The following is a 26,616-nucleotide window of genomic DNA, read 5'->3' on the forward strand; positions in this document are numbered from 1 at the left end:
ACGGAAACCTAATTTTAGCCCTTTTCCATGAAAAAGATTTATTCTTTTAAATCCTTGCCCAGTCCTCTCAAAATCCCTTCCCAAAATAAGCCATCCCTACTTTGTCATTCAAATGTCAAAATAAGTAATAGTCAGCAACTTTCTGCAGAAAACCAGCTCCTAGATCTACTTAAAAATATTCACACCATGGAACCGACCATCCAGCAATTCCAAGCATGCTCATCTCTCCCCGGGGACTCAGGGAACAGCTCTTAGCAAGTTTCCTCCCCTTTTTATCAGTGCCCCTGGGAAGCTGCTGAAGCTGATAACCCAGATAACTACATAAACAAGAGGCTGAGGCAGCTCAGCTCCTTCACTGGAGCCACAGTGACTGGTGGAGATGTCACCACCTCTGGCTGAGGCAAGGTGAGGCTCTGGAGGGTAATTTGCCCCCACAGCAGGCAGGGTAGCACTGGCTGCAGCAAGGAGTTCACATGGCAAGTCTCCCCACTTTTTCTAGGTTCTAACCAGATGTTGAAATTAACAGCAATGAGGTTTCATCAGTGCTCTTTTTTGCTGGCAAATGTTTTTTTCTCCTTCTGGAGAAGTAATATTTTGGCAAAAAAATCTAATGTTTCATCACTCTCCCAGTGATTCAGCAGGAGAATGGTTTTGTTCTTCTTGTTTTCTCCCATTTTTTGAGAAGGAAGGAAAAAGGAAGTGAGGCCTTCCTTCTTCCACTCCTGGAAAAAACTGGGGAGAATTCAAATAGAAAAAGGGTGAGTGTAACCCTGCTTAAGCCCATCTCCAACCTACAGGCTGAAAGTCAAGTTTATCCCCTGCTGGAACTTTAGAACTGGGCTAAGTCTCATCTGACAGAGATCGTATCTTCCTAAAATGTGTAGCCTAAAGTCAGTTCCTTTCTGCACAATTTAATTTGCCAGCTCTATTAGGCTTTTATCACTTCCTCTCCCCATACTAGAGGAAAAAGGGGAAGATTAAAAAGCCACACACACACACTTGGAGTTTATTTGTAGACTGCTTTTTAACGGAAGGCCAAAAAGAGAATCACATTTACACCGTGGGAAGAGACTTTTGCTGCAGAGTTTTCCTTGGGAACCCTGAATGATTTCTGTTTCCCAGGACTTTCGATTACAGGATGCAATTTATGTGAATAGTTTCTGCAATGTGGTTTAGGCAAAGCAGTTAAGCGGATGATCACAGCCTATGGAAAATGATTCCAGACATTTGTGACGGGCACTGTGCTGTCTGAATTAAATGTCTATACTCCAATGTACACCTCTGTGGAGTTTCAGAGGAACCCTACACCTAGCCCAGGCTCCTCAAAACAACCACAAAAAATTACAGATCTAGCTGGGAACTGAGCCCTTCTTGTTCTAAACGCTTCCAAGAGAGTTCAGATTCTTAAGTCGCATCCTTGCTTTTGAAAGCCTCGCTTGAAAGAGCAGGGAGGGTGCTCACACCATCTGTGCTGTGCTCAAATTAGACACTTATGGCAAAGGATGGACATAAGGATCCCATTCTCCCTGCACAATCAAGGGACAGGCACTATTCATTGCTCATAACTTTATGGATGGAAATATAGATATTCCTCAAACAGCATGGCTATATTCAGCTGATTATCCCATTTCCTTCCCTCTCATATTACTAAGAGCCAGGCTGGGTTCTCAGAAGTTGGTCTTATTTACTGAAAAGCATCAGGAGAGCAGCAGATGCACATAGCTGAATTTTGTCCCTTTGAATAAAGTGACCCAGCCAAAGAACATCACAAATACCCACTCACCCTTCTATTGCCCAATAAACAGGACCTGATCAAACTATGTCCTGTGTTCTGTCTGATCTGCTCCTCCTTAATCAAAAATGGAGATAACCACCCAGATAAAACACATTCTTCCATCTGAAAACCTACATCTTGCCCAGCCACTGCTCCTCTCTCTTCTCTGCCCTGTTGCAAAGCAAAAAGCAATGCCTGACAAAGTGCATTTCTCCTCACTCTGGTGAGGTGCTGCACTGCCACTAGATCATTAGCAATCAGGTTCTGAGGAATCATGCATGATCCTTCCTTGCATGTGCAGGCACAACTGCTACTGCTGCCAGGGGAACCAGATAGGTATGGAGCTGTCAGAAGGGAGATGGGGACTTTCAGAGAAATCTCAGCAAGGCTTCTAAGTCATACTGAAATTTGCCCTAAGGTACCAGCAAAAGAAAAAAAATATAAAAATCACAGGCTGTGATCTGTGCTGTAAAAGAACTGCAGGGTCCATCAATTCTCAGTCAGTAATAAAAAAGTTGAATTCCAGCCATACAAAATTGTTTTAAAGCACCATGAGACTTAAACTCCCATTGGAAAGCCCTGGAGGAGGATAAATCTGCTGAAGAGATCATTGTTAGAATGAACGAATTCCCAGCCCTGTCATCCTACTGATGGGATACCTCCTGGGCTAGAACTGTTGCACTTCAAGTGCTCTGTTTATACATTTCTCCAAGCAACAGAGAAATCCACACTTCAAAAGGCTGAAAAAAGCACAGAGGAAAGACACTTACTGGTGGTTTGCTCTCCAGTCAAAGGTTTGCTCTCCCTGCCCTGGTTTACAGCAAAGATCTTGAAGAGATAGGTTGTTCCTGGGATCAGGTCAATGACTTCAGCAAAAGAGCTCCTGGTGATGGGCAGTCTCTGGCCATGCTGGCCAGGGCGGTTGACAGGGATCACCTCCACCCGATAGCCGGACACTTGGCTCTGGGGTGGGGTCCACATGATGGTGATCTTGATGTCAGAAACCTCCACAAACTGCAGATCTCTGGGGGAAGGCACTTCATCTGAAAACACAGGGGTACAACAATTGTCAGAGGGAGTCCTTAGCAGAAGTTATAGGTTTCCACGGATGGAAAAAAAGAGTGAATTTTGCAAGAACAACGACTTGCCCAAGAATATTTACCAAATTAAACAGTCAAGGTAACCTCACTGTAAACATGCCTACACACATTCCCAGACAAGCAGACTACAATTCTAAACATCACAATCTACTTTAAAGCATACTATGTCTTCAGAAGGTATCTTTCTGTGACTGAAAAACCAGATGTAATATGCTACAGAACTTCACGTATATGCAGAACCAAAGCCTGAGGGGAAAAAAAGTACTCCAGGGGTTGGAAACAGTAACCTCCTTCTAAAATTAAAAGAGAGGATTTTAAAAACCCACAGCATGTTCTGAATGTCTGTGATTAACTTGAAATCCACCTTTTATAATTAAACAAGTTCAGGGGCTGATCTGGCCTTACTATAGTCAAATGCAAAATGCAGTTCCCTCAGTGCTGGGCCACAGTACTGTACCCTTGAATTCCTGTGTTTAAATTAAGTTCCTTGAGACTAGGACTGATAGTGCCCTAAGGTTAACCAGTGCACATTTTTGGAAGATGCAGATGCCAAACCGTAAAATCATTGAGCTGAGTTCATTCCTGGTAAATTCCCATTTGCAAACACGTGCTTGCAACTTGCAAGACCATGAAATTCCACTGCTTACCACATCAAATCCCAATTCTTTCACTATCCCTTCTTTTGGTTTGGTTACTCAGTCCAACTGGATAACTAAAGAACCCTGAAACCAGAAGTTATTTAAATACTGAGTGCCTCAAGTTTAGATCCTACAGTGTTGTTTTGGCACATCAGTCAATGCTGAGCAATCTCCTATCCCCACTGACTGCAAAGGAAAATAATGGGTAGGACTGGAAGGGAGAGGGAAAAGTCAGGTGAACTATCTGAATATCTGTTGTGGTGTCTGAGTACATAACCCTGAACACCTGCAAGCCAAGTGCTGGGTCAAAATGATACACCAGGCACTTCAGAGGATTTCTTAGCAGAATCCCTGTAAGATAAATTGGGAAATTGATCTCTCTTCTTCAGACAATGCAAGACCTGCCTGCAGTCCAATCCCTGGAATGATAACCCTCTTAATGCAGTGTGGTGTCTTGACTGTGTTAGTAAGTATGATTTTACTACATAACTTCAATACCAGTGAAACTTCCAAGTCAAACCCACAAAACCAGAACTGAGTTCATTTAAGCACTCCCTTAGCTACCAACAGAAATCTCAGTGACTGAAACCCAGAAGATGAGCATTACCTGTGCGTGGGACCCCAGTGGTTTCCTGCTGGATGAAGACAGGAGTGCTCTCCTGGTTTTCTTCCACAGCATAGATGCTGATGTTGTACTGAACCCCTGGCATCAGGTCACTGAGTGTCACAGAGGTGGCAGTGTCAGGCAGATTGAGCTCTGTGCTGCTGCCCTCCACAGAGGGTACATAGACAATCCTGTAGCCTGAAGCAAGATAAATATGTAATCCTCAGCACAAACAGTAAGCACAAAGAATGCTAGAAATGAGGGCTGAACTGATCTCCCTGCTGAGCTTTGATAAAAATAGTCTTGAACTTCAGCAGGACCTGTGGCCTGCCTGTGCTCACGTCCCATCTACAGACCACACACTCACACCACCTTCCAAGGCACAATCTGACCTGGGTTAGAATCTCTGAGGTCTGACATGTGGATTTAGGCCTGTACTGTTCTCATGCTCATTATAGGATGGTCTGGATGACAGATACAAATATAAGGTCGCAGGGCTTGTTTTTATTTAACACAAATCCTGAAGGAATTGTTTTACATCCAGCCTTCTGCATTGCTTGGTTCAGCCACTGAAGCCAAGGAAATGCTAAACTGCCCATGTGCTTTCCAGCTGGTCTCTCTGACCAGGCAGAATTTTGCACCACCTTTGTCCCAGAGTTATATTTAATTTTCTTTTTCACCTACATTTCAGATTCTACCAATAATGCAGAATAAGTGCATTCCAAGTGGACAAACCTGTGATTGGAGCCTGTGGTCTGCTCCAGCTGATGACAATGGATGTGTCATCCACACTTTCCACTGTGTGGTCAGGTGGTGCATCAGGAGCTGTTTAAGACAAACACAGGAGAACAGCAAGTGTGAGGGTAAGAGGTAACAAAAAATTCTTGAGCAAACAGTAACAGATTTCTAACAGCTTTTGAAGTGCAGCAACAGCCAACCACACATACCTGTAGTCTGTGAAGTAGACAGGATCAGATTCTGCTCTCCTTCTTCAGAAATCTGGTAGACATTAACAATATACTTGCGACCAGGAAGCAAGTCAGGGATGTTGACAGAAGTGGCTGTGCTTGGAAGATCTGAGGAAGGCAGGAGAGAAAAATTTGTTTTAGCAATTCCATCTTCTTGCCTTCTCTCCAAACTAAATAATTGAGAAGGCTGTTCTAATCTGGGCTAAGTACAGTCTTCCTGCAATAAAACAACAGTTTCTCTGCAACACATTTGATTCACCTCAGAAGAGCTGTGTGGAGATCTGGGACCTGCAACCAAGGACAGCAAGGCTTGATGTGGGATACTGCAGGGCAGCTTGAGCAGCAGCCCCTGCACATTGTAGCCATCTCAGCTGAATACTCATTTCATACCCTGACTGTTGAACTTTCAGTAGAGAAATGTATGGAAAAACTTTCACATCAGTAGGTTATGTGGAAACACTGACTCATGAGTGAAGAAGAATGACATTATGAGGGCTGGTGAACTTCTTTCCCTTTTCCCAGATGTCCACCTACATGCCAGATGTAGAAAACTCCCCAAGAAGCAGCTCCTTGCTGACCAGACTGAAGCCAAGCATCTTAGGGGAAACTGGGGATTGCCTTTCAATCTGCCTGTAAACCTCTGTCTGCAGACAGACAAGCTCAGGAGCTGCTTCACAGCACAGCTCAGCTGTCTGGGCAGAAAGAAAAGTGGTGACAATGCTGGCAGTCCCCACAAGAGCCACTTCTGCTCAGTGTGCAAACCCATGAGTTTAGGGGAGCAAGATTCTAGGAAGAATTATTAGGTCAGGAGACTGCTGTTCTTTTTGTCATGTTCTTCTACCACACTCATGTCCCAGTAACTATTATAACTTCAAATGCTTGAGGTGAGATATTGGTATTACCACTGTTTATACAGGAAATTAGGAAAAAGAAGTTAAAATGAAATTACACGTAGTGGTGCCATGGGCTCTACAGTAAACACTGGAAAAAGTTTCAGTTCCTGTGTCTGAGTCCAGCGCCTTTAACCAGCTTCCCAGCTCAGCTAAATTGCCTTATTATCAGAGATGAGGAAGATCTGATCCAAACAAAACTGACACAGCAGACTGGAACATGAGATATCCATGAGATAAGCAGCTATGAGAGGACATTTCAGAAAGAGTTCTCTCTGGAGAAGGACAAAGGTATGCCAAAGGAAATTATCCAGGAGGCAGGTTAAAAAAAAAAAAACAGATTTGGTTCTCTTCTCATCTGATGCTCATTTCAGTGAGAAGCCAGTAACTTTACATGATTATAAAAGGAAAAAAACTGAGTAAATTCATGGAGATAAAAATAATTCTATCTACTCAGAGTAATAACTCATCCACTACTCCTGACTCAGGCAGTTTTCCTCTGGAGAATTTGGGTACAGTATTCTGAGGGAATATTGCTATTTACTTGCCTTGTTCTCTTCCAGCTAGTAATGGAGAAAAGACAATGAACTAAGTGAGTTTTTGATCTGATCTGCTCCTGCTACTCTCATATCCTAACTGAATCCTACTGAAAGACAGGGAGATGTTCACTGTTGACACCAGCTCTACTGACTGCCACAAAGCAGTGATGCCCTGGCTGTGAGCAATGCTTTGGTCTGGCACACTCCAGTATTGTCTCACCAAGGTACTGTGGCTCATCACCCTCCTCGCTCAGCTCATACTCAACACGGAATCCAGAAACGGTGTCAGAAGCAGAAACCCAGGAGACAACAAAGCTGTTGGATGTGATTTCAGTGACAGATTCTGAAGTAGCAACCACGGGAGGAAGAAGAGTTGTCTCTCCTGAAACAGTGTTGCCTACAAGAGGGGGGAGAGAGAGGTTGCATTAAACATCACTTTTGTGTTCACTGGGATGCACAAAGCTAGGACATGGGTGAAGGAAATGAGGTTTTCCTGGATGTCCCCCTGCTCAACTCACTTGTCACTGCTGTGGTGCTGGTGGTGGTAAAATCAAAGCGGGTGACTTCTTTGTGGCCATACTGCTGGACACTGATGAGCTGTCCCTCATAAATCACACCAGGCTTCAGGCCTGAGATGGTGTAGGAGTTTCTGTGGCCAGGGATAGTGGCTTCCTTCCACTGCCTTCCTGAGTTTTTCTGCAAGAAAAAGGACATTCAGACAGTGAGAGACTCCCTAGGCTGCAAGCAGGGCAGTCTAGTGACCTAACCTGCTGTGTGGTCACTACTCACTGTAATATTCAAACACAGGTATGACCTGAATGGCTTTAATGCACAGACAGAATCAACTCAAAGGAGATGAGAAAAGTATGCCAAGAAGCAGGACCAATGGCATTGAGTTATTAGGTCTTACATGGGTAAACTAAAAACAACCTAGCTATGAACTTTGCCATTTAAAAGGGGCATTATTTGTTATAAATTCAACTCATTCCTTCACTAAAAGCACAGTAAGGCATGAAGTAGTGCCTGGAAAAGATACTTTTGAAGCTTGTTCATAATAATACACTAAGCCATCATCTGAAAACAATATACAGAGAGGTTCTTCACTTCTACCCTGTGTTTGAACTCTATGGGAAGCTTTAAAATAATGCTCCATCCTCTGAGGTTTGTACTCCAGTGCTTTAAAGTCCATTTCATTCAGGCCTTCATCCAAGATACACTGAAATCAGTAAAAAGTCTTGAGTGCCTTGAATGGCTTTGGATCAGGGCCTTTATTGTTCTCTTAATAACAGGCAGCATTGAGATACTAATGCTCTTAATCATTAAGTGGTCTTCTGTGAAGCTGTACTCAGGGGAGCTGGAAGACAGCTCATCTGTGTTGGTTAAATCAAATCACTGCTCACAGAGGAACCAGCCAACAAGCTGTGGTTAACCAGTTTTGGTTTAGACTTTGGAAAAGATGGGAGTGACTGTTTATTTAATCCTAGACTAAGCTGTTTATGACTTCATATCCTAGTCATTTTTACCTCCACATTACTAGAATAAAATGTTTCCCAGTAGTTTCTGGATATACACAGTATTTATTTGGATGAAGAAGCTTCCACAAGGATTTATATTCCTACAGTATGGAAGGATATAAACTTGTCCACTTGCTGTACTAGTGCTTTGTTTAATAAAATACTTTATGAGCACAGCAACCAGTGAAGTTTGGGCAAGAAAACTTCAAGTGTTTATACAGCACTGGCTCTCCTTGATGCTCAAGAGTAGCTGTTGACCTCAAGAGGACAAAGACACTGAATAAGCAACTCAAGTTTACCGAAATTGTGTCAGCCACTTCTTTCAGACACCACAAAAAGCCAAATAAAGTGCTCTTGAGGAACAAATGATGACAAATGTGGCACTCACAGGTCTCCAGCGCAAGATGTACTGGGTGATGTGAGATCGTTCAGGAGCATTCCACTGGATGGGGTGGGAGTTTGGCTGATTTGTACTCTCTGTGATGATCACCTGAACAGGTCCAGCTGAGCCTAAAAAAAAGAATTGCTGGTTTTAATGTTGTGGAGTCATCAAAAAGCAAGAAATTTGCATGACTCACTATTTCTATACATGGGAAATCAGTTCTATTTTCTTTCTATCCTTAATCCTTCATTGCTACCTAGAAAACCAGTAAATTCTGTGGGGAAGTTAACGTCCATTTTTTGTAAGCTACCACTGAACTGGAAAATGGGAAAGGTCTAGTATAGAAAAAGTCTGCAAGGCAAAGTTTTGCTGTTCAAAGAGATGGGGGAACTTCTCAGCAAATAATTATTTTCTTCATTAATATCTCCTGCAATGGCAGCAGGGAAGCTGATAAAAACCATCTGCCAAATCCAAGTTTAATCATGCAGCATGGTGAGGGAAAAATTCTGATCTGACACTGAATACACCCTGAAAATACACACTAATCATCTACTATTTTACTTAATTTCTTAATCAGTTCATTTGAAACACTGAATTTTCATGACTCTGCAGAGGACTCCACAGATAGTGAGACTTTTCTTCCACACACAAATCACATCAGAAGGGTAGGTGGAAGTCCTGAGACAAAACAGGCCTATGAACTGATGAAAACACAAGTTCTGCAGCACTCTAATGCTTAAGACTACTGATTGCATTTAGCTGGGTCAGGCTCAGGCCTATTTCCTCCAACAAGCTCTCCAATAGAGGAGGACAGGTTTTATGAGCCTATAGTTATCCTTTCAGTCCCTTCTGGCCTCACTGGGGAGGTGTCACTGAACATGCAGCAGCACTGTCCTTATTTCTGTTCTCAGAAAATCTCAGCAAAGAGATCCCTGGAATCTACAGGAAAGTGTTTTAGCCATGAAATACCTACACCCTCACCCCATTCCCAACATTTCTAATAACAATTTATTTGGACATCCATGTAATATATATACTTGTTCCCATTTAACAGGATTTCTAGAAAAACAAACCTGTGCCCACAGGCAGAAAATTTCAACGCTCACCTAACCCAAATCTACATTCAGAAACATTAGATTTGGTTTATTTACACATTTTCAGTTACTCTTATGTCTAAAGCAGCCTTGAGCCCTGGTCTCCAGGCTGGAGGCATGCATATTTCACATAGCTCAGGGAGATGTTTAGGCAGTCCAACAGGAGTAAATGAAGCTCAGCAAGCTTTAATACTTCATCTTATTCAGATTAAGGCAGTGGCAGCTGCAACCTTAAACAGGCAAGTAGAGAGGTTCCCCTTTATATTCTGTTCGGGGAACTGAAGCTGAGCAACAAACAGGCATTGCCCATCCCTATATAGAGTTCCTGGAATTGCTTGGACAAACAAGAGTTCAAATATTTAATTTCTTTGGGGCAATGATCAGGAAAAACATTTTGTTCCATGATGGATTTTTGCTTCTGTAATGAGCGAAAAAGGAAGAACTATATGTGAGTTTCAGGAAATATAAGCTAAAGATTACACTTGTGATATCACTAAATACCAAGAAGCAATGTAAACCCAAGCTCTTGTGAGCTCTGAGGGTGATCCTCTGAAATAACCCCGCCCTCAGGAATAGCTGCAAAAGCTTGAGCCCCTCTTTATAAACCTCTGACACCTGCTTGTGTCTTTGTTTTAAAAGGAAACCAGAAGGCATTAGGTACAGAAACCTGAACAGGTGAGGGGTGGAAAGCTGACCTCCCTCATGTCTCAACTCAGCAGATGAGTTCATTTTCTGCTGGGCTTCTTACCTGGGTAGGTCTGCAGAGGCTGGCAATGCCATTCTCCAATCCCACGACCATAGCAGTAGCACTGGTATCTGACCCCATGGACATACTTCTCCCAGGAGTCTCCAATTTGGTAGAAGGTGCGGGTTTCTGAGTCCTGGCACTGGTCTGAGGGCACAAGAGGGACAGTTCACCACAGTGAAACAGCTACAAAAAAGTCCCAAAAGACTTTTGCACAAGGAAATGCAGCACTGATGTTTATTTGCAAATATAGGTACATAAAGTGGCAACAGAACTTGAGTCTCAAATCAAGGTTGTTAATACAGCACTGCATGTATTAAGTTGGATATTAGGGGGCTAATTCAGCTCTGATGCATTTCAGTAGGTTCTATCTTCTAGAAAGAATTCCATCCACTCTGGAGCTCAATTCTGCCCTGGCCAATTGAGTTCATCTCTCATCCAAAGTTAAACCATGTTGCTTCTCAAAGAGATCAAAGGCAAAAATTCCTCCTGCCTTCAGCACAATTCATTTATGTTTTAATAGTTCCCAGAATGCTTTTATTTCCAGCAGAATCTTTCCAGATTTACCATTGTATAAACCAAAGGGGGACAGATCCTGAAATACAGCACAGTGCAGCACTTCAGCACACTTTCTACTCTGACAACGGCATATATGCCTGGCTCTACAGAAATTTTCAGTGACTACTAGCATTGTTTTCTTGGATAAATAAGAACTTGGTTTAGAGAGCCAACAAAATTAAAACTTTAATTGCACTTATACAGATAGCTGAAATCATCCCCCCACCCCTTCCTTCAAACTAGTAATTTTCAGGAGCTTCACAATCTACGTTCCTTGAGCAAACATGTACAGATACTACTGTGAATAAAGCAGAGCTTCACAACTAGTAATTTCTAATAGATTTTCTTGGCAATAGCTTGAAGCTCTCTTTGACTTAGTAATTGCAAACCAAAGAACCAGGTCATATCTTCCAGTCAAGGTCTGCTAGGGAAGTGGGGGGGAAGAAGACATGAAATCTCATTCCTGCAGAGAATCTTGATGGTTTTAACTAACCTCCAGAGCCCTATTAACATGTGTTCTCATCCTGAGCTTTCTCTTTGCTAGAACAAAGGGCAGCCAAAAAATCAATTCAGTCCAAGGTAAGTTAACATACACTAGTGCTCCTTCCTCAGTTCAGGGAGAAAACTCTCAAAGATTTTAGGATAGAGAAAGGTAAGAAAACTGATCCTAGCATCAGGGCCCAGCTGCATGTTTTATCAGTGTTCAGGCTGAGAGCCCTGCTAAGCTGACAGCTGAGATACCAGAATCCAGCCAAATCACCACAGCCTGAGGCTAACTGCCCTGCTACCACAACCTGTTATATTTTACAACATATGCTTGCCACAGTCGTGGTTCTTCTGTGGCAGGTGTGATAATCCAAGCACATGTCCTAAATTAACAAATGCCCTTTCACTTACCCTCCAGCAAATGCAGAGCTGCTTTTACTTTTGTTTTTGTACAATTCAGGACAGAAAGTGGACAAAGACTGGGCCCAAACTCACACACCAGTTTCTCCATACTACAGCCAGTTTGTACAGAGCCACAAAGGGTGTGTGGCAAGTGGGGACAGCTGGTGACTCACCAACAGGATCACACTTCCATCTCCCCCGGCCCTGGCCAAAGCAGGTGCAGTTCAGCATGTGCCCCTCATCATGGCGCTTGTGGAAGGTCTGGTTCACGTCGTAGGTGATGCCATCCACAATGCACTGGTCTGGGGGAGAGAGTAGAGTTTATCAGCAATAGGTCTAAGCATTGAGACAGAACCCCTCTGCCTGGAACATTATTCCCTCTGCTTGATCAGCACATAGACTGACCATGACCAGCTCCATCCAAGCCAGAAAGGAGCCCTCCTTTCTGTAGTCTGTGACACTCACAGTGCTGCACACACAGCCCTGCTTCCGAGTTCATCTATCAGCACTGTACAAATAAGCAACACTTGCAGTAAAGAGGTCTGTAGGACACAATCCAGCTACAGAACTGCCTTGTTGCTCCTTCAGACAGATTCCACATGTGAACAAAAATCTAAAGCATCACACTGACTCTTCGACCATCTCTGAGGAACATCTCAGCTGAAACTCTCCAGCCTCAAACCACTGCAACTACACAAGGAGAAAAGGGCTGTTCCAAATTTATGAAGATGCAATCAAGTACAGCCATCTTAATGATGTTATGCTGCTGGGTATCTCTGCTACCCTCTGTAGTAATCTGAAGGCAGAGGCAGACCTTTTACAGACACAAGATGCTGTTGGTGCCCACCAGTCTACTCTTCCCTCATAACACAGTAACCAGACTCCATGCTGTAGTACAATGGTTATCACTCTGTTAGGTTCAATGTCCATCTGGGATCTGGCCCAGAATTCCTAAAGCCATCCTAAAGCCGGCCCAGAACTCCTAAATCACATCAAGGAGCAGAAAGACAAAACAAACATGAAAACAAGCCTAGAAGCAAGTTGTTTTGTTAAGTGGGACCCAAGAGACCCAAGTTCAGGTCTGGAGTCAATCCTGGACCAGCTGTCCTTGGGGAAGTGAGTCCACGATTCCCATGATTTTGTTCCCCATGGTATTTTCCCACACCATGGGCACAGCATCTGGATAAACCAAGGAGCACTCAGACTCTCCTGCAGGCACCAAGGTCTGGCTGCTGTGTTTCAACAGCTCTACTCAGATAACCTTTGCCTTTTGAAAAAACAAAGCACCTCTTCCCTCTCCTCAGCAAGTAAGACCACTTCATCTCCAGAATGGAACTGCAGAGAACTAGCTGTGGAAGTGGAAACAGGACTTGCACAGACCAGAACTTTGAGCAGTGTCTTTCACACTGAAGGGAACACATTAAAAAACCCCTTCCAAAGCCCTTGAGTGAGCCTTTCCCTATAAATTATATCCCACTTCAGCAGTGGTATTAAAGAGTCCTTTCTTGGCCTCTTGACAACAACCCCCCTGCCTTTTCCAGACATGAAGCCAATGCTGTGAGCTAGCTGCAGGATGATCAAATGTCTGTGCTTTTAAGTCTTTTTTTGGTGTTGCTTAAGTACTTCTCCACTTGGACCACTCACACAAATGAGTAAATAAATAAGAGTAATCTCCGTGTTTTCCTGCCAGCTTTTCATATAGATTAGCCAGCAAAAGGCTAATCCAGCACAGAGGAATTGAACATTTCACTGCAGAACAATAAAACACAACAGCTCTGCTTTCAAACTTCAGACAAGTCTGGAGTTTCGTCTGTTCCTGAGGCAGGGAGGTGCCTATACTGAGCTCTATGTAAAGTCACAGTGCTGCCAATACCTAAATGTAGACTAAAGAAAGGAGGGATACCACAACCAAGACAATCAAGGTTTGCTTCTGCTTGAGAGCCTGTAAAGGCTGGAATATACTTTTCCAGCACATAAACAAGACAAGAACTTCACAGCTGCTCTAATCCACTTCCTACTCCAAAGAGTAATCCACAGCTCTTAAGTGTGGACTCAAGCCCACAATGACAGCAAAGATTACCAATTTCTCCCACCTCCCACTTAGACTGAAGTGGTGGTATCAACATGAAAATCAGTACCTCTGAGCTGTGAATAGGCAATGCAGGTCCATTCTCCACGGCCATTTCCTACACAAGTACATCTCATCATGTGGCCCATGTCATGCTGCTTATCCCACTGGTCCCCAACACGGTACATGACACCATCATTGGTTGTGCAGATTTCTTCATGAGCTGGGTGAGAAGAAAGCAAGAGGATATTCATGAGGCCAGAACTGACAAGATCTTGAGGACTGAGACCATTTGCAATGCCCCTTCACATCAGCTAATGGTTTCTGCATCTTAACAAGGAAATTTTAGGCACACACTCCAATTTAGGTTCTCCAGCAGATCTACACCAGTTTGCACCAGCTGAAGAACATGCCTATCATTGGCTTGTAGCAAAGAAGCAATGAAAATTGCCTTCTCCTGGCACTGCCTAAATCTCTGCTAGAGGTAGATAATGAGGGGAAAAAAGGACAAAACAGAACTTCAGAAATGCCTTCAAGGACTTTGGGCTGAGACTCAGCTCATTAGAAGTCATCAGTACAACATCACCAACAACAGAGAGATCTTCCCTTTCCAGCTCAAAGAACCACATACAGGTGCTTCATAACCCCTTTATGGCTCTCAGCCTTACCAGCCATGGGGCAGAACCCAAACTTCTGGTCAGCATCGTAGTTCTCAGTGGTTCCACACCACTTCATGTTGTCCCTCCGTCCCTCAGAAGTACAGTCGGTGTAGTTGCGGTTGTTATACAGGAAGGGGAAGTGGCACAGAGCACCATTGGAATTGCCACCACGTGTCTGGACCAAAACTGTATGAAAAATGAAGAGAACAGATGCAAATTCAGCCTGCACGGAAGAGCTTGGAAAACAAACCACTAGCACTACTTTTTCCCCACATGTGCCCTGTATATAATCCACAGGCCTTTTTCTTGGCTTTAATTAATTCAGATGTGGAAACATAAGCTTTGCATAAGGTCAGTTCAGTTCAAGCTTTGCTCTGAAACGAGCTGTAGAGCCAGCCATGGGAATTCCCAGGAAACAGGGAAAACCAAAGCTTACTGTGCTTGGGAAGTAGCTTTGAGGATGCCTTCTCTCAAGGCCTAAGGAATGAAATAAACTCACAGCTCTCAGCATACCTGTATTATCTCTGAAGCTATTTCCCAGTGGTGCCCTTCAGCTCTAAGGGAAGCCTTCACCATCAGGAAAGGGTTACGGCTCAGTTATGTACAACAGGACAAGCCAAAACCTCCCTGCAGGCAGGAAGCTTCATGTTTTGCAAGCAGCAGTAGAAAGAGGGCTGTAATCTACCTGAACTAATCACCTCTTGAGCAACTCTGCTTTACAAATATTGGAGAACAACAAGATATTTACTGAGATTTTTCTATAACACATTTCTCTTTCCAAAGTGTATCACAAGAAGCCTCTCTGAAACATGATCATATTAATGGACAGGGACAGTGTTTGGGTGTTTTTTTGGGGGGGTTAGTTTATTTTTTAAAAAATAAAGTATTTATGCCCTGCAGAAAAAGGCTTGACTCTTATCAGGAAAAAACAACCAAAGTAGAACAGAATTTTAAAGAAAGTGTCTACGCAGTGTAAGAAGCAGTATTTTCATGTGGGAACATGAAATATTCATTCCAAGGTCAGATCCCAAGAAGCTGCTTGGACAGACACTGCTCCATGCATGTCTGACAGACACTCACGACATGCAACCACAAAGGTAGATAGATCTGTGCTGTGAACACTGACCATCCACAGACAACAGGGAATGCTGATGCCTTAGTCATGCCCCAAATCCTGATCAGTGACCACAAATCACAAGATCACTGCTATATATGGCAGCCTGGCTAGACAGCCAGGATGGAGGGAGTGACAGGACTGCACAAAATGTACTCCATGGACATCCTTTCTTTGCAGCCTAATATGGGCATTGCTTGAAGCAGTTCACCCGAGCAAAGCCAGAGATAAGCAAGCATCCTTTGGGCCAAAGCTCCACCATGATCAGGTACTCCTGCTCTAAGTTCATCACAGAGAATAGGACATCTGTAGCACCCTCCAAAGACACCAGGAGCATACAAGTACTCTGTCATCAGGCAGCCCTCCATCTACAGCACTGCCTTGCTGCCTTGAGTCCTTCCAGGCTGCTGGAATTGGTCAGGCAGCCTGTTCCTGTGTCCTCTGCTCCTTCCTCCATACCTCCATCAGGGTCACATGCATGTGAAGAGCCTGTGAGAAGAGCTCACCATTCTGCTCGGTACAGAAGGAGTATCTCCTGTCCTGCTCAAAGTTGGAAGTGGTGCTGCACCAGAAGTGCCCATCTGTGCGGCCTTCGGTGGTGCAGGAATAGAAAGTCCTTCCATCATAGGTGAAAGGCAGGACACAGGGCTCTCCATCAGAATTGCCACCATACGTTTGGGTCACGGCTTCAAAAAGAAAATCACAGCATTAGACTACAGCTTAAAGCAATCCCCAAATTTCAGGGCTCCAAAACAGCAACAGCCCCTCCAGGCCAAGTTGCTGGCTGCTGGGAACCCACACTGACTGCCATGGATCTGGGCCAATACACACCAACAGACAGCTCCATAGCTGTGGCATTCTCTCACATTCTTTTCCAAACATATATTATTGCAGCTCCATTTGAATAAAGTTATTAATGCTGCTCCCCAAGGGCACTGTTTCCCCTCAGCAGGTTATAAATAGCTCACTGGGAAATGTTTCTGCCCTAAACAACAAGGCTTCAAATAACCAAACCATTTCTTTCCCTCTTGCACCCTTCTCCAGTATGTCTTCTTCAGTGGACATTTCTGACACGCACACGAAGGAGTCTACTTGGAAATTAAGCCACAGAACAGTCCTAGAGACCTCACAGCAACTCATACCTATCTCCTGGCAGCTGACTCCGTTGCCCAGGCAGGTGCACAGCATTTGCTGGCTACCCTGTGTCTTGAGCCACTGCATGCCCACCGAGTAGATGACACCGTTGTCCGTGATGCACTGGCCGTAGGGCTGGGGCTGCGGCTGCTGCGGCTGGGGCTGGTACAGCGCTGTCTGCACGTTCGTGATGCTGGGGGAGCCAGAGCCTGCAGCACAACGTGGCACAGAAGGGACATGTGGCACTCAAAACTCAGCAACAGAAGGCTGCCATTAAATGCTGGGATAATAAAACCTCAGGCACTCCATCAGACAGAAGGCACGGCACTCTTAAGCTTCCCAAAATGCGGCTTAATTATTCCATTTAGCAAATTTCAAAATTAGAAGAATGACTCCCCCTCTCTGCTAATGACAGCCTCTGGCTTCCAATTCTGTAGAGTCGCTTTAGAAAGCATTTAGAAACACTTTTTCATACAATTCTTTAGAAAACAGATTTTTTTTGGGAAAAAAATTAGTTGAAGGAAATGTAGAATAGAAAAATCAAGATCATTGACAAGAGAATAAAAATTACCAAGGAAGTAAGGCAATAATGCAAAAAGGATTAATTTTGATTTTTTCATTGATAAACAAGAAGAATAAACTTAAAATGGATTCTTTTACTCAGCAATTTTTAAATTTTGAATCAAAGTTTTTAGCACATTTTGATTTGGAATAATACTGAGACAAAGAGGCTTGTTGTTGTCTACATCATATAAAATTTTGCTAATGATTCCCACAGGCATCTCCACAAAATCAGCTCTGCTGAAATAGGGGAAGTAATAACACAAACCCTTGAAAATACTGACATCCTTGAAGTGTTACACATTTTGAAGTTTAGATCTTCTGAGAGTTTTAAGTTAACCTGATGGTACCAAACAGTTAAAGGTCATTTACCAAGAAAAAAATCTAGTGCAGGCACTGCAGGAAAATAGAAGTTCTACATTGCACTCACTGATAAGAAACCTAGATCCTTAAAATGACAAAAAAAGAATTTAGGAGCTGAAGATTTAAACCTTGGGCACAAAAAATATGCTACCCATAAACTAGGCAATATTTCATACCGAAATTACAAGCTATGTCATGTACACATTAAACAGCATTGTATACATTCTTTGACATTTTTGGGTTTTTAAAGCTCAGTCATTAGTAGGTGTATTTATCATGTCAAAGAAACCAGATGGTCTCAGTGGGGTTTAAATAAGGGACATTTCAAGAAAGCTACCCTGAGGCGAATACATGAAGTTCAAACATTAACTTGGAGAGCCATGCTCCCAAGACAAAGATAGCTCCTGTGGATGGAGGGCCCTAAATGTGATTTACTGCCCTGTGATTGTGCAGGCAATCCCATCTGTATGTGCCAGCCCCATTTGTGCATGGAAGCAAGGTTCCAATTAATCTTATCTCCACACGCACAAACAAGGAGCATCTTCTGAACTCTGACCCTCTCTGCTGCTGATCTTTCCCAGACAAGACTCTGAAATACTTGAATTAGGATGGAACAACTCAACTCCAAGTCCTAGCATGCCAAAATGCGCTATTCCTCTTCCCCTTCCCAACGTTCCATGGCACGATGTCCCACTTACCAGTGCTGGTGGTGTGCAGGGACGTGTGTCTCTCACACTTCCATTCGCCTCTGCCGTTGCCAGTGCAGACACACTGCAGCAGGTTCCCACGGTTATCCTTCTTGCTCCAGGTGTCTCCAATCCTGTAGGAAGTCTTGGTGTCGTGGTCATTGCAGCGATCTGTGTGAGGAATGTGACTCTCAGCTGAGCCTGCACTGGGCAGCTCCAGCACTCGACAGCCAACTTATTCAAACCAAGCTCATCCTTCAAAGCCTGAATTTAAAAGGCCCACCTAATTCTCTGGAGCTCACTGCTGCAATTCCGACATGCACTAAAGTCTGCACAGACTGAGAGCATCCCAAAATCCTGGTGCTTTAGCCTAAGGAAAGATTTTCATTCATTTCCAGAACTGTGCTTTCACTTTGCAGCCATTGTCAAAATAAGCTACTTTTTAAAGCCATTCTAACTCCATTCTGTCTAGCACACACCTCTAAAGCTAAACTTGTTTTAATGACCCTTTTTTTCTTTTAAGAAAAAAACACAGGTCTTTGCAGCTTGGTCATTTAATACTATACAAAGGGCACAGTTCAAGTTCAGGGTTCTCTCTCATCTGGAAGGGACTAAAACCTGTTTGAGGGCAACACATAAAATCCCATTTCTTTCAAAAGAAACCTGCATGAAGCTGCAGTGAAGTAAATCCAAGCTGCTCAAGTAATACCAGGACTTTCTAAATCTCTTTAATAACCCACAGCCCCCAGTGAATTGAGCAAATGGGTTCAAAGGACAGCACAACAAACTACTTTTGTCTGGATGCCAGATCCACATGGATTAACTAGTTCTTCTTCCACTACAACATTTTATCTTCTAATTCAAGGGAAAACCGATACCGTGGTTCAAATATAATCATGGATCAATGAACATGGATTTATGAAGAACTGTGGAAGGACATATGCATTAAGCCAGATTGCCACTGAGAGAGCACATGGGATATAATGTGAATGTAGAAAACATGTTACTGACTCACACTGCTAGAATGACCAGAAATTGAGCATTTGCCAGAAGTATGGTAAATTGGTAAGGTATTCATCATACAATTTTGCAAATGGGAAAAAAATGCATCTAATGGACACACTTCCCAATGAAAAGATGAAATGTCACTGAAGCAACCAACTGTGATTCTGGAAAATACTTGCCATAAAAGATACATAACAGCAGCACACACTTGAAGTGTAATGCCATTTTGTGGGCTAGAGGTATCATTTTATATACATAAATTTGAATTTCTCTATTCAAATGTAATTGAAAAATCAAAATGAAAAATGAACAGCTCCTTATATTGCAATTTCCCCCATGATACAACAGCACAGACTCGAGTTATGGAAAGAAAGCTACTGCCAAATGCATTTTATTAATAATAAGTCCTCCAAAATTCACAAACAACACATTCTGTTTTATTCATTCCCATTTAACAGCTAATGATTTTTTTCCCACATGTCTTTAACAGACTTATTAGTGTCAAGGCTGGGTTGATTTTTATAGCTTATTTCTTGACCAAGTGTCACCAGATCTTCCATTTTACTCTCAACCCTCCTTAGTGTCTTATTCTTTACTGCTTTTTAAATCATCAGGTCTGCTGTTTACATCAGCAAAAATCTATTATTTGTGTGCCCCAAGGCAACTGAATATGAGGCAATTGAAAGGCTACAGAAGAGTTTCTCAAACCTTGCAAAACCAAGGCGTAAGGTACAAAGTTAAATTTTCTTGAGGCAGCTGGTATAAACCTGAGACAGAAGTAAGCTCTGTGGTGGAGCTAAAAGGACTGGAACAGAAGGTCAATAAACAAGCAAGATTTTAGGTTTTAAAAGTCCTGTTTGCTCTGCAAATACAAATAAAATGGAGTATTTATGGTAATGTCCCTCAATGATGCAAAAACATTTTGAAAAAAAACCACCTGTGCTGCTGGAGCAGGACATGGTGTGGGAAAAGTGATAGGTGAGATGGGAGAGCAGGCAAAACAAACCCTAGTTTAGCTAGCAAATAAATGAAACAGTAATAGAGAGAAAGAAGTAAGAAAATGTTTTAATCTTACAGATCCAGCTGTTGTAAAGGGTTTTTAACTTAAAAACCACTCGACTGTCCCTCAGAAGGCTCCTCGAAAGCACAGAAATAAGCATCCTAAGCTAAATGCTCTGCCATTTTGTGGGCCAAGCCATTTCCCTGACTTCCTGGGAGATGCCTGGCTGTGGCTCAGCTGACATACAGATTCCTTAAACATTTCTCTCTCCGTGAGATTATATCCCCAAAGAATCCAGGCACCCTTGAGTGTTCCCAGAGTGCGAACGGTGACTGGAGCACCACACAGGCCCCCTCCCCTCCTCTGCTTCCTGCCACTTCCCAGGGGACGGCCATCCCTCTCAAACCACTGTTACTTGCACAGGGCAGAGGAAGGAATAACCTTCCTTTCCCATGCAGGATGAAAAGTAAGTAAGAAAATAAAACAATAAGTAAGCTAAACAAAGCAGAGCAGCTGGCAGCTGCCAGGCTGGCACTTACTTCTGGAGGTGCAGGTGATGCGGCCGCTGCCCTCACCGAGGCAGGTGCAGTCCACCATCATCCAGCCCTGGTAGGGCTTCTCCCACGTCTCTCCCACCACATAGGACGTCCCCGCCGTGTTGTCGTAGCATCGCTCGGCTGCGAGGGAAAAGTGGATCAGAGCCCACCCAGAGCCTTCCCACGCAGGGACACCTCGGGGAAGACAAGGAGAAAGGGCCCACGCGCCCTGACTGCGCTGAGGGGGAAGGAGCCGCTTACCCACGGGCTTGCAGGTCCACTCGCCCTTGCCGTTGCCCAGGCACACGCACTCCAGCATGTAGCCGCCCGTCTCGTGCGGCCGGCGCCACGTGTCGCCGATCTTGTAGGACTGGCCGCCCTCATGGCAGCGGTCTGTGGGGGCAGGCAGGGGAGCCGAGGTGAGGGACACGCCGGGGATGGCATGGTGGCAACAAGGTAAGGGGATCTGGCCAGGGGCAAAGGGAGTCAGCCGGGGTAAGGGGCAGCACGGAGGAGGGACACTGAGGAGAACGAGGGGGGACATCAGCCTGTAAAGTGGCGCTCACCATTTCCCACTGGCTCCCAGCTTTTTCCATTGGCGCCCTCCATTTTCTGCACTTCCCAGGCCCTGTCCTCATCCCTCAGCTAACTTCTCCTGCTCCAAACCCCAGCCGAAGTCTGGCTGGTGAAAAAGGGAATGCCAGGGAGCGATGAGGTCCTGTTTCTACCTCACACCTTGCTCTCAGGCTGAGGGCTGGCGAGAGAGGGTTTGCCTCCATCTCCTTCGAGGCAATGCCACTTGGGCTTCTCTGCGGCCACTCATGAGGGACATGGTGGCCAGGACAGCACGTAGAGGATAAGGAGGTGCTTGGTGTGACAGCCCAGTGGGAAATCAGACCTCTTTTTGGGGTTTGGAAAGCTTTTCCCAGAAAGGCAGATTCCTCAGTGCCCCACAGCGCTGAGGCAGCCCAGGCTGAGGGAGGGCAGCATGGTACAGGGCAGTTTGCAAACATAGGGTTTGTTTCTTTAGAAGAATCCAAGGAAAAAAAAGAAAGAAGAAAACACCCACATCCCATCATTTATTAAGAGCCAGTAAAATGTTTTGTGGGCTCATTTGTGAAAGCAGGGAATCTCAGAGCTCTGAAGATTGATTCAAAGCCAGTTGCAGTCAGTGAGACTCTCCAGTGAGCTCTAAACCAGGCTGATGATGAGGAAACAAGGCTGCTCTTACACTCACAATTTCCTTACTGACTCTTTTTCTTACAACACTTAGCATCCCTGCCCAATAAAGTGCCATTAAATTCAGAAGGGCTCCAGCATTACTTGTTAGATTCAATGCATTGTTTTTTTCCCATGCTACAATGATGGCTGGTTTCAGAGTCCTCTGTGGCAACACTACTAGGGTCTGCATGTGTGTCTTAAGCAAGAAACTAGATACTTTTAACAGCAAGACTTTTCTCAAAAGGTACCTCAGAGACTTTGAAATCTCAGTCTAGAAATCCTGACACACAGCAATCTTCCTCTGTGCTCACAGAAAGTCCAATTATGAACTAAGGGGAAATTGTGAACAATTCAGTGACTCAATAAGGAAAGGATTTCCAGACAGAGACATGAAACAGGAGCTGGGGAGAAAGGACCAAGGGAAGAGAGGGAAGAGCAAGAGGAAAGTATGGGTCAGGCTAGTGAAAAAGGAGTTACAGAACATGTTAAGCTGCTGTCTGGATATCAAATCCCAGTTCCCCCTGAGACAAGTTCAATGATGTTTTTGGAGGATGAAGGATTGGCTATCAGGTGGCATTCACTTATTATCATTTATTCTGAGTAGTCCCACTAATGCTGACAGTGTTATTTTGACCCATCAGCTCCAGAGCAGACTATCTCCAGTCAAAAAACTACTTTTATACTTGCATCTGTGAAGATGTACCACACACTCTTGTACATAGTAACTTACTAGCCTGTATGGCTGGACACTAACAGTAATTTTTGGCCTATGTTTCCTCACATAGCACTTGACCTCTTAAACAAAAGAGGAGTTTGGTTGTGCAAATATATGTACATGGGGCAGGGACTTTTAATTTCAAAGCTTTAGTGAGCCTTGGACTAAACCCCATGCAACTGTAGCTAACAGGCACTGGGAATAGTGTGTAAATTGCTGTGGAAAATATGACACTAAGGAACAATAGCTCTAGGAAGAGGCTCTTAGTTACATACTGGCAATGGTGCAGCTGATTCTCCCACGTCCAGCTCCAATGCAAGTACAGTCCCAGATCATGGAGTCCTTGGGGCGCTCATAGGTCTCCCCGACCCGGTAAGTGGATCCAGTGTATTTGTCAAAGCAGGTCTCTTCAGCTATGAGGGAGAAAAAAAAATTAAATAATCAGCTTCATGCAACCACACCAGTAACACGTACAATCAATGGAAACACATTCCTTGCCTCCTCACACAGATACTCCTTTTTTCCTGGGGAAAAATGCCTATCAGCCTCCTCTTTCCTCATGGGACAAAACCGCAGAGAAGAAGTTGGGTGAAATTTGCCCCCTCAAGGGCCCCATGATGCTCAATAACCTCTTCTTCCCTCCCTCAGGGAACCACAAGTTGCACATGGCAGGCATGCCTTAAAGCATCAATCCCAGCTGTTTGAAGCCAACAGTAGGGAAGACAGGAGGGAGCAAACAACCCCTGGAAACTGTGTGCTTTGTCATGCTAATCCTCCTTGCTCTGACTTAGCAAAAATGGAGTAGATTAATCCCAAATTCTGCAGCAGTCCCACCAAAGTCAACAGCAAATTTCACTGCTTGTGTATTGCTCATACTCATGCATAGGTGAGTGAATCCAGAACATCAGTGCTGCCACCAGACTCAAGATGTGAAGCAGAACAATTTTCTTCACTGCTGGGCAGATAAAGTTCATTGTGTCATAAGGAAACCTTCCTGTTGGATTTCAAAATTGTAAAACTTGGGAATCTCTGCAGGGGAAGGGAAAGTACATTGAACCCTCTTTTATGGGGTAAGGGGACTCCTTAGAGTACTCCAGTCGTGAGCCAGGCAGCACACAAACCTCACAGAACAGATGGCTGAGATGCTCACATCTGTCTTACATGAACACCGTCAGCCAGGAACCAGATTTTCATCTCTTCTATCTCCAGAGCAACATAAAGGAATTATGGCAAACCAGTGGCTTCAGACCAATAGAGATAGATTGCATCTGATAAACTGAACTACACCGAATCCTGGAGAGACACATCCTCCAGCAGACCTTGCATTTAAACTTCTTTCTGTTCCCTAAACTTTTTCTGCACAGACTAAACAATCTCATTTTACACTCAATTATAGAAAGCTCACAGCATGGCCGGGACGCTGTGGAAAGTTGTAAGTTGAAATATTTTTAAACAAGCTGACGACACTGCACAGCTATGAAAAGTTGGGGTGAAGCAATCAGAGCAGAGCCAGAGCTGCAAAGTGACTCCAGATTTGAACTTCCCCATGCGAGTCCAGGAGTCAGTTCAGTTCATTATAAAGAAGAGGTTGGCTCCAAAATTAATGTTTAGATCCAATCCTCCAGAGAGATGAGCGATGTTTGGCTCAGGGTTCTGGTGGCAGGCCCATCGCTAATGAAAAGCATTTCTTAAAATCCCAAGCCAGATCTTCAGTGTAATTGAGTGTAGATCCCATTACTGACCCTAAGTACCAAACTTCAGTGGAAAACCCGGGCTGCCAGCCCTAACTCGTACAAGGCTTGGCTTACTCGGCACCAAAAGCGCTGGGGTCTCGACGCAGACAAAAGGGGCCACCAACTTACGTTCGGGCTTGCTCTCGCAGTTGAACCCTCGGCTCCCACCGTAGCAGGTACAGACCAGAGTGTTTCCCAGGTAAGTGCGCTCCCACTGCTGGTTTATCTGATAGTACCGTCCATTGTCATAGCAGGTCTCTGGGGGAAGAGGAGGAGTGGGGTTACAGAGGGGGAAAGAAAGCAAAGTTCGGCGTTACCGAGGGCAGCAGCCGGGAGGGACGGGGCGCGGGGCGCACACGTGTGCGGGTCCGCCGAGCCGAGGGGCGGCTGCGGGCGAGCGCGGGGGTCAGACAAAGCGCCCCGAGGCCACCGGCGCGCCGTGCCAAGCCCCGCGCCCTGCCCTGCCCGCGGGCGGTACTCACGCTTTCCCTGCGCGGCGGTGCCCTGCGGCAGCGAGGTGGTTTGGGTCTGCGCCTGCCGCCGGCTCTTGCCGCCGGCTCCGCGGCGCTGTCCCCCCGCCGCCGCGGCCCCCAGGCAGAGGGCGAGCAGCGCCAGCCGCCACACGGTGCGGCCCGGCATCCTGGCACGGCTGGGCTCGGCACGGCTCGGCACGGCTCGGCACGGACAGCCCGACGGACGGCACGGCGCCGCTGCCCGGCGCTATATAGGGCGGGCTGGGCGGGAGGAGGCGGCCGCCGCCGCCCCAGCGCCCATTGGCCTCGGCGCCGCCGGGGGCCGGGCGGGGGCCGCCACCGCCCCGCCGAGCCCCGCCGGGGTGGGAGGCCCGGCCCCCCTCAGGCACAGCGGCCGTGCCATTTTGTAAAACATCTGGCTGAACAAAATGGCTTTTTTTGAGGGGAGAGGCAAACTTTTCTTTTTTTCCCGTGGAGCAGCGCTGCCTGTAAGCGGATACTGCTCCGTTGAGGAGGAGTAGTGTTCTGCACAGGGGAGAAGGTGAAGTGTAACATACGGGTGGGAAATAGCAACCCTGAGTTATGTTTTATCTAGTGCTGAGAGCTCAAGGTTAAAAGCTTTCACACCTCACTTGGAAAATCGGTGTCATTGCATTCCATTCAAAATAAATTTAGCACCTTCTTTGTCTGACTTTATTTCTTGCTGTCTAAAATCAACTCTGAGAAAAAAAAAAAAGGTGAAAGAAATACTAGGTGTTGAACCTTTATTAAGTAGAAGGGTTCTTCAACGTGATGCCCTAATGTAACCTCGCTGTACACAAATTTTGTCAACCTCTTCCATCTCTCTTCTTCCCATGGGCATCTCTGCTGCTCTGGAGGTGTTTCTTTTCCCTAGTTTGAAGGAATACTGCAAAGCAGAGAGCAGAGAGTGTGAACAGTAAGTGTGGCTCTCAGGCTGCCAGTGAACAAAGCACAGTGCATGCCCCATTCTGGTACGGTGCCTCGACCAGCACCCAAGTTCAGACCATACAGGAAGGTTGTGTTTCATGCTTCTCACACATATTTTGTCTTGGCAAAGGGATTGTTAACCTAAAAAGTCTGCTGCAGTTCCTGATGTATAAAAGCAACTCTTCAGACAAACCTGAGAGTGAAGTAGCGTACATTGTTTCCAGACATCTTTAAGGTGAATATCCACAGCTTTCCATAAGACTTCTTCAGCATGCCGAGCAGCACGCTCTGGTTCCACTTCCTGCAAGCCCATTGTGTTCTCTTTACTGACGTGCAAGCAGTAATATCACTCCTGGGATGAAGGCTATGTCAGCAGGCAGAGTACTGATCCAGCACGTGCTCTGTTCCAGGAAAATACGGACTTGTGATGTCAGGTATCTATTTTCAAGGAAATTTCTTTTCCCTTGTATGAGGAGTGTCCACAGATACATTTACACAACCTACTCTGCTGAAAACTTACTGGAAATTGAAACCTGACCTGTAAATTGAGGTGAGCTGTGGTGAGCTAACTCCCACCTTTCCTAATTTTTATTTTTAGATCCACTGCACTGCCTTTTTTTTTAATCTATTTTTTTTGAGTCACCAGACACACATTATCCCTCATAATAGTCACAGAACTAAGGTGGCCACAGCAAGGGAGAGTATT

The 26,616-nt window shown here is 44.9% G+C and overlaps 1 protein-coding gene across 7 annotated transcripts in view; it reads right to left on the reverse strand.

The window, feature by feature from the left end:
* The window catches only part of FN1 (fibronectin 1), a 51,571-nt gene extending 26,347 nt beyond the window's left edge, over positions 1 to 25,224 (reverse strand). For all 7 annotated transcript variants that reach the window (XM_085585492.1, XM_021537221.3, XM_077785194.2 and 4 more), the window contains exons 1-19: positions 24,972 to 25,224; positions 24,619 to 24,747; positions 23,032 to 23,169; positions 21,082 to 21,213; positions 20,824 to 20,961; positions 18,292 to 18,450; positions 16,678 to 16,878; positions 16,042 to 16,221; positions 14,431 to 14,607; positions 13,833 to 13,985; positions 11,868 to 11,996; positions 10,252 to 10,395; positions 8,416 to 8,537; positions 7,032 to 7,209; positions 6,734 to 6,910; positions 5,064 to 5,192; positions 4,852 to 4,941; positions 4,120 to 4,314; positions 2,545 to 2,817 (exon numbers count right to left, since the gene is read on the reverse strand). In XM_085585492.1, coding sequence (XP_085441618.1) covers positions 2,545 to 2,817; positions 4,120 to 4,314; positions 4,852 to 4,941; positions 5,064 to 5,192; positions 6,734 to 6,910; positions 7,032 to 7,209; positions 8,416 to 8,537; positions 10,252 to 10,395; positions 11,868 to 11,996; positions 13,833 to 13,985; positions 14,431 to 14,607; positions 16,042 to 16,221; positions 16,678 to 16,878; positions 18,292 to 18,450; positions 20,824 to 20,961; positions 21,082 to 21,213; positions 23,032 to 23,169; positions 24,619 to 24,747; positions 24,972 to 25,128 — 3,001 coding nt within the window. In that variant the 5' untranslated portion in view covers positions 25,129 to 25,224. The remainder of the gene's footprint in view (positions 1 to 2,544; positions 2,818 to 4,119; positions 4,315 to 4,851; positions 4,942 to 5,063; positions 5,193 to 6,733; positions 6,911 to 7,031; positions 7,210 to 8,415; positions 8,538 to 10,251; positions 10,396 to 11,867; positions 11,997 to 13,832; positions 13,986 to 14,430; positions 14,608 to 16,041; positions 16,222 to 16,677; positions 16,879 to 18,291; positions 18,451 to 20,823; positions 20,962 to 21,081; positions 21,214 to 23,031; positions 23,170 to 24,618; positions 24,748 to 24,971) is intronic.
* Positions 25,225 to 26,616: the final 1,392 nt, after the last annotated feature.

The sequence above is a fragment of the Lonchura striata genome, chromosome 7, assembly GCF_050655825.1.
Source record: "Lonchura striata isolate lonStrDom1 chromosome 7, ASM5065582v1, whole genome shotgun sequence".
Taxonomy (NCBI): domain Eukaryota; kingdom Metazoa; phylum Chordata; class Aves; order Passeriformes; family Estrildidae; genus Lonchura; species Lonchura striata.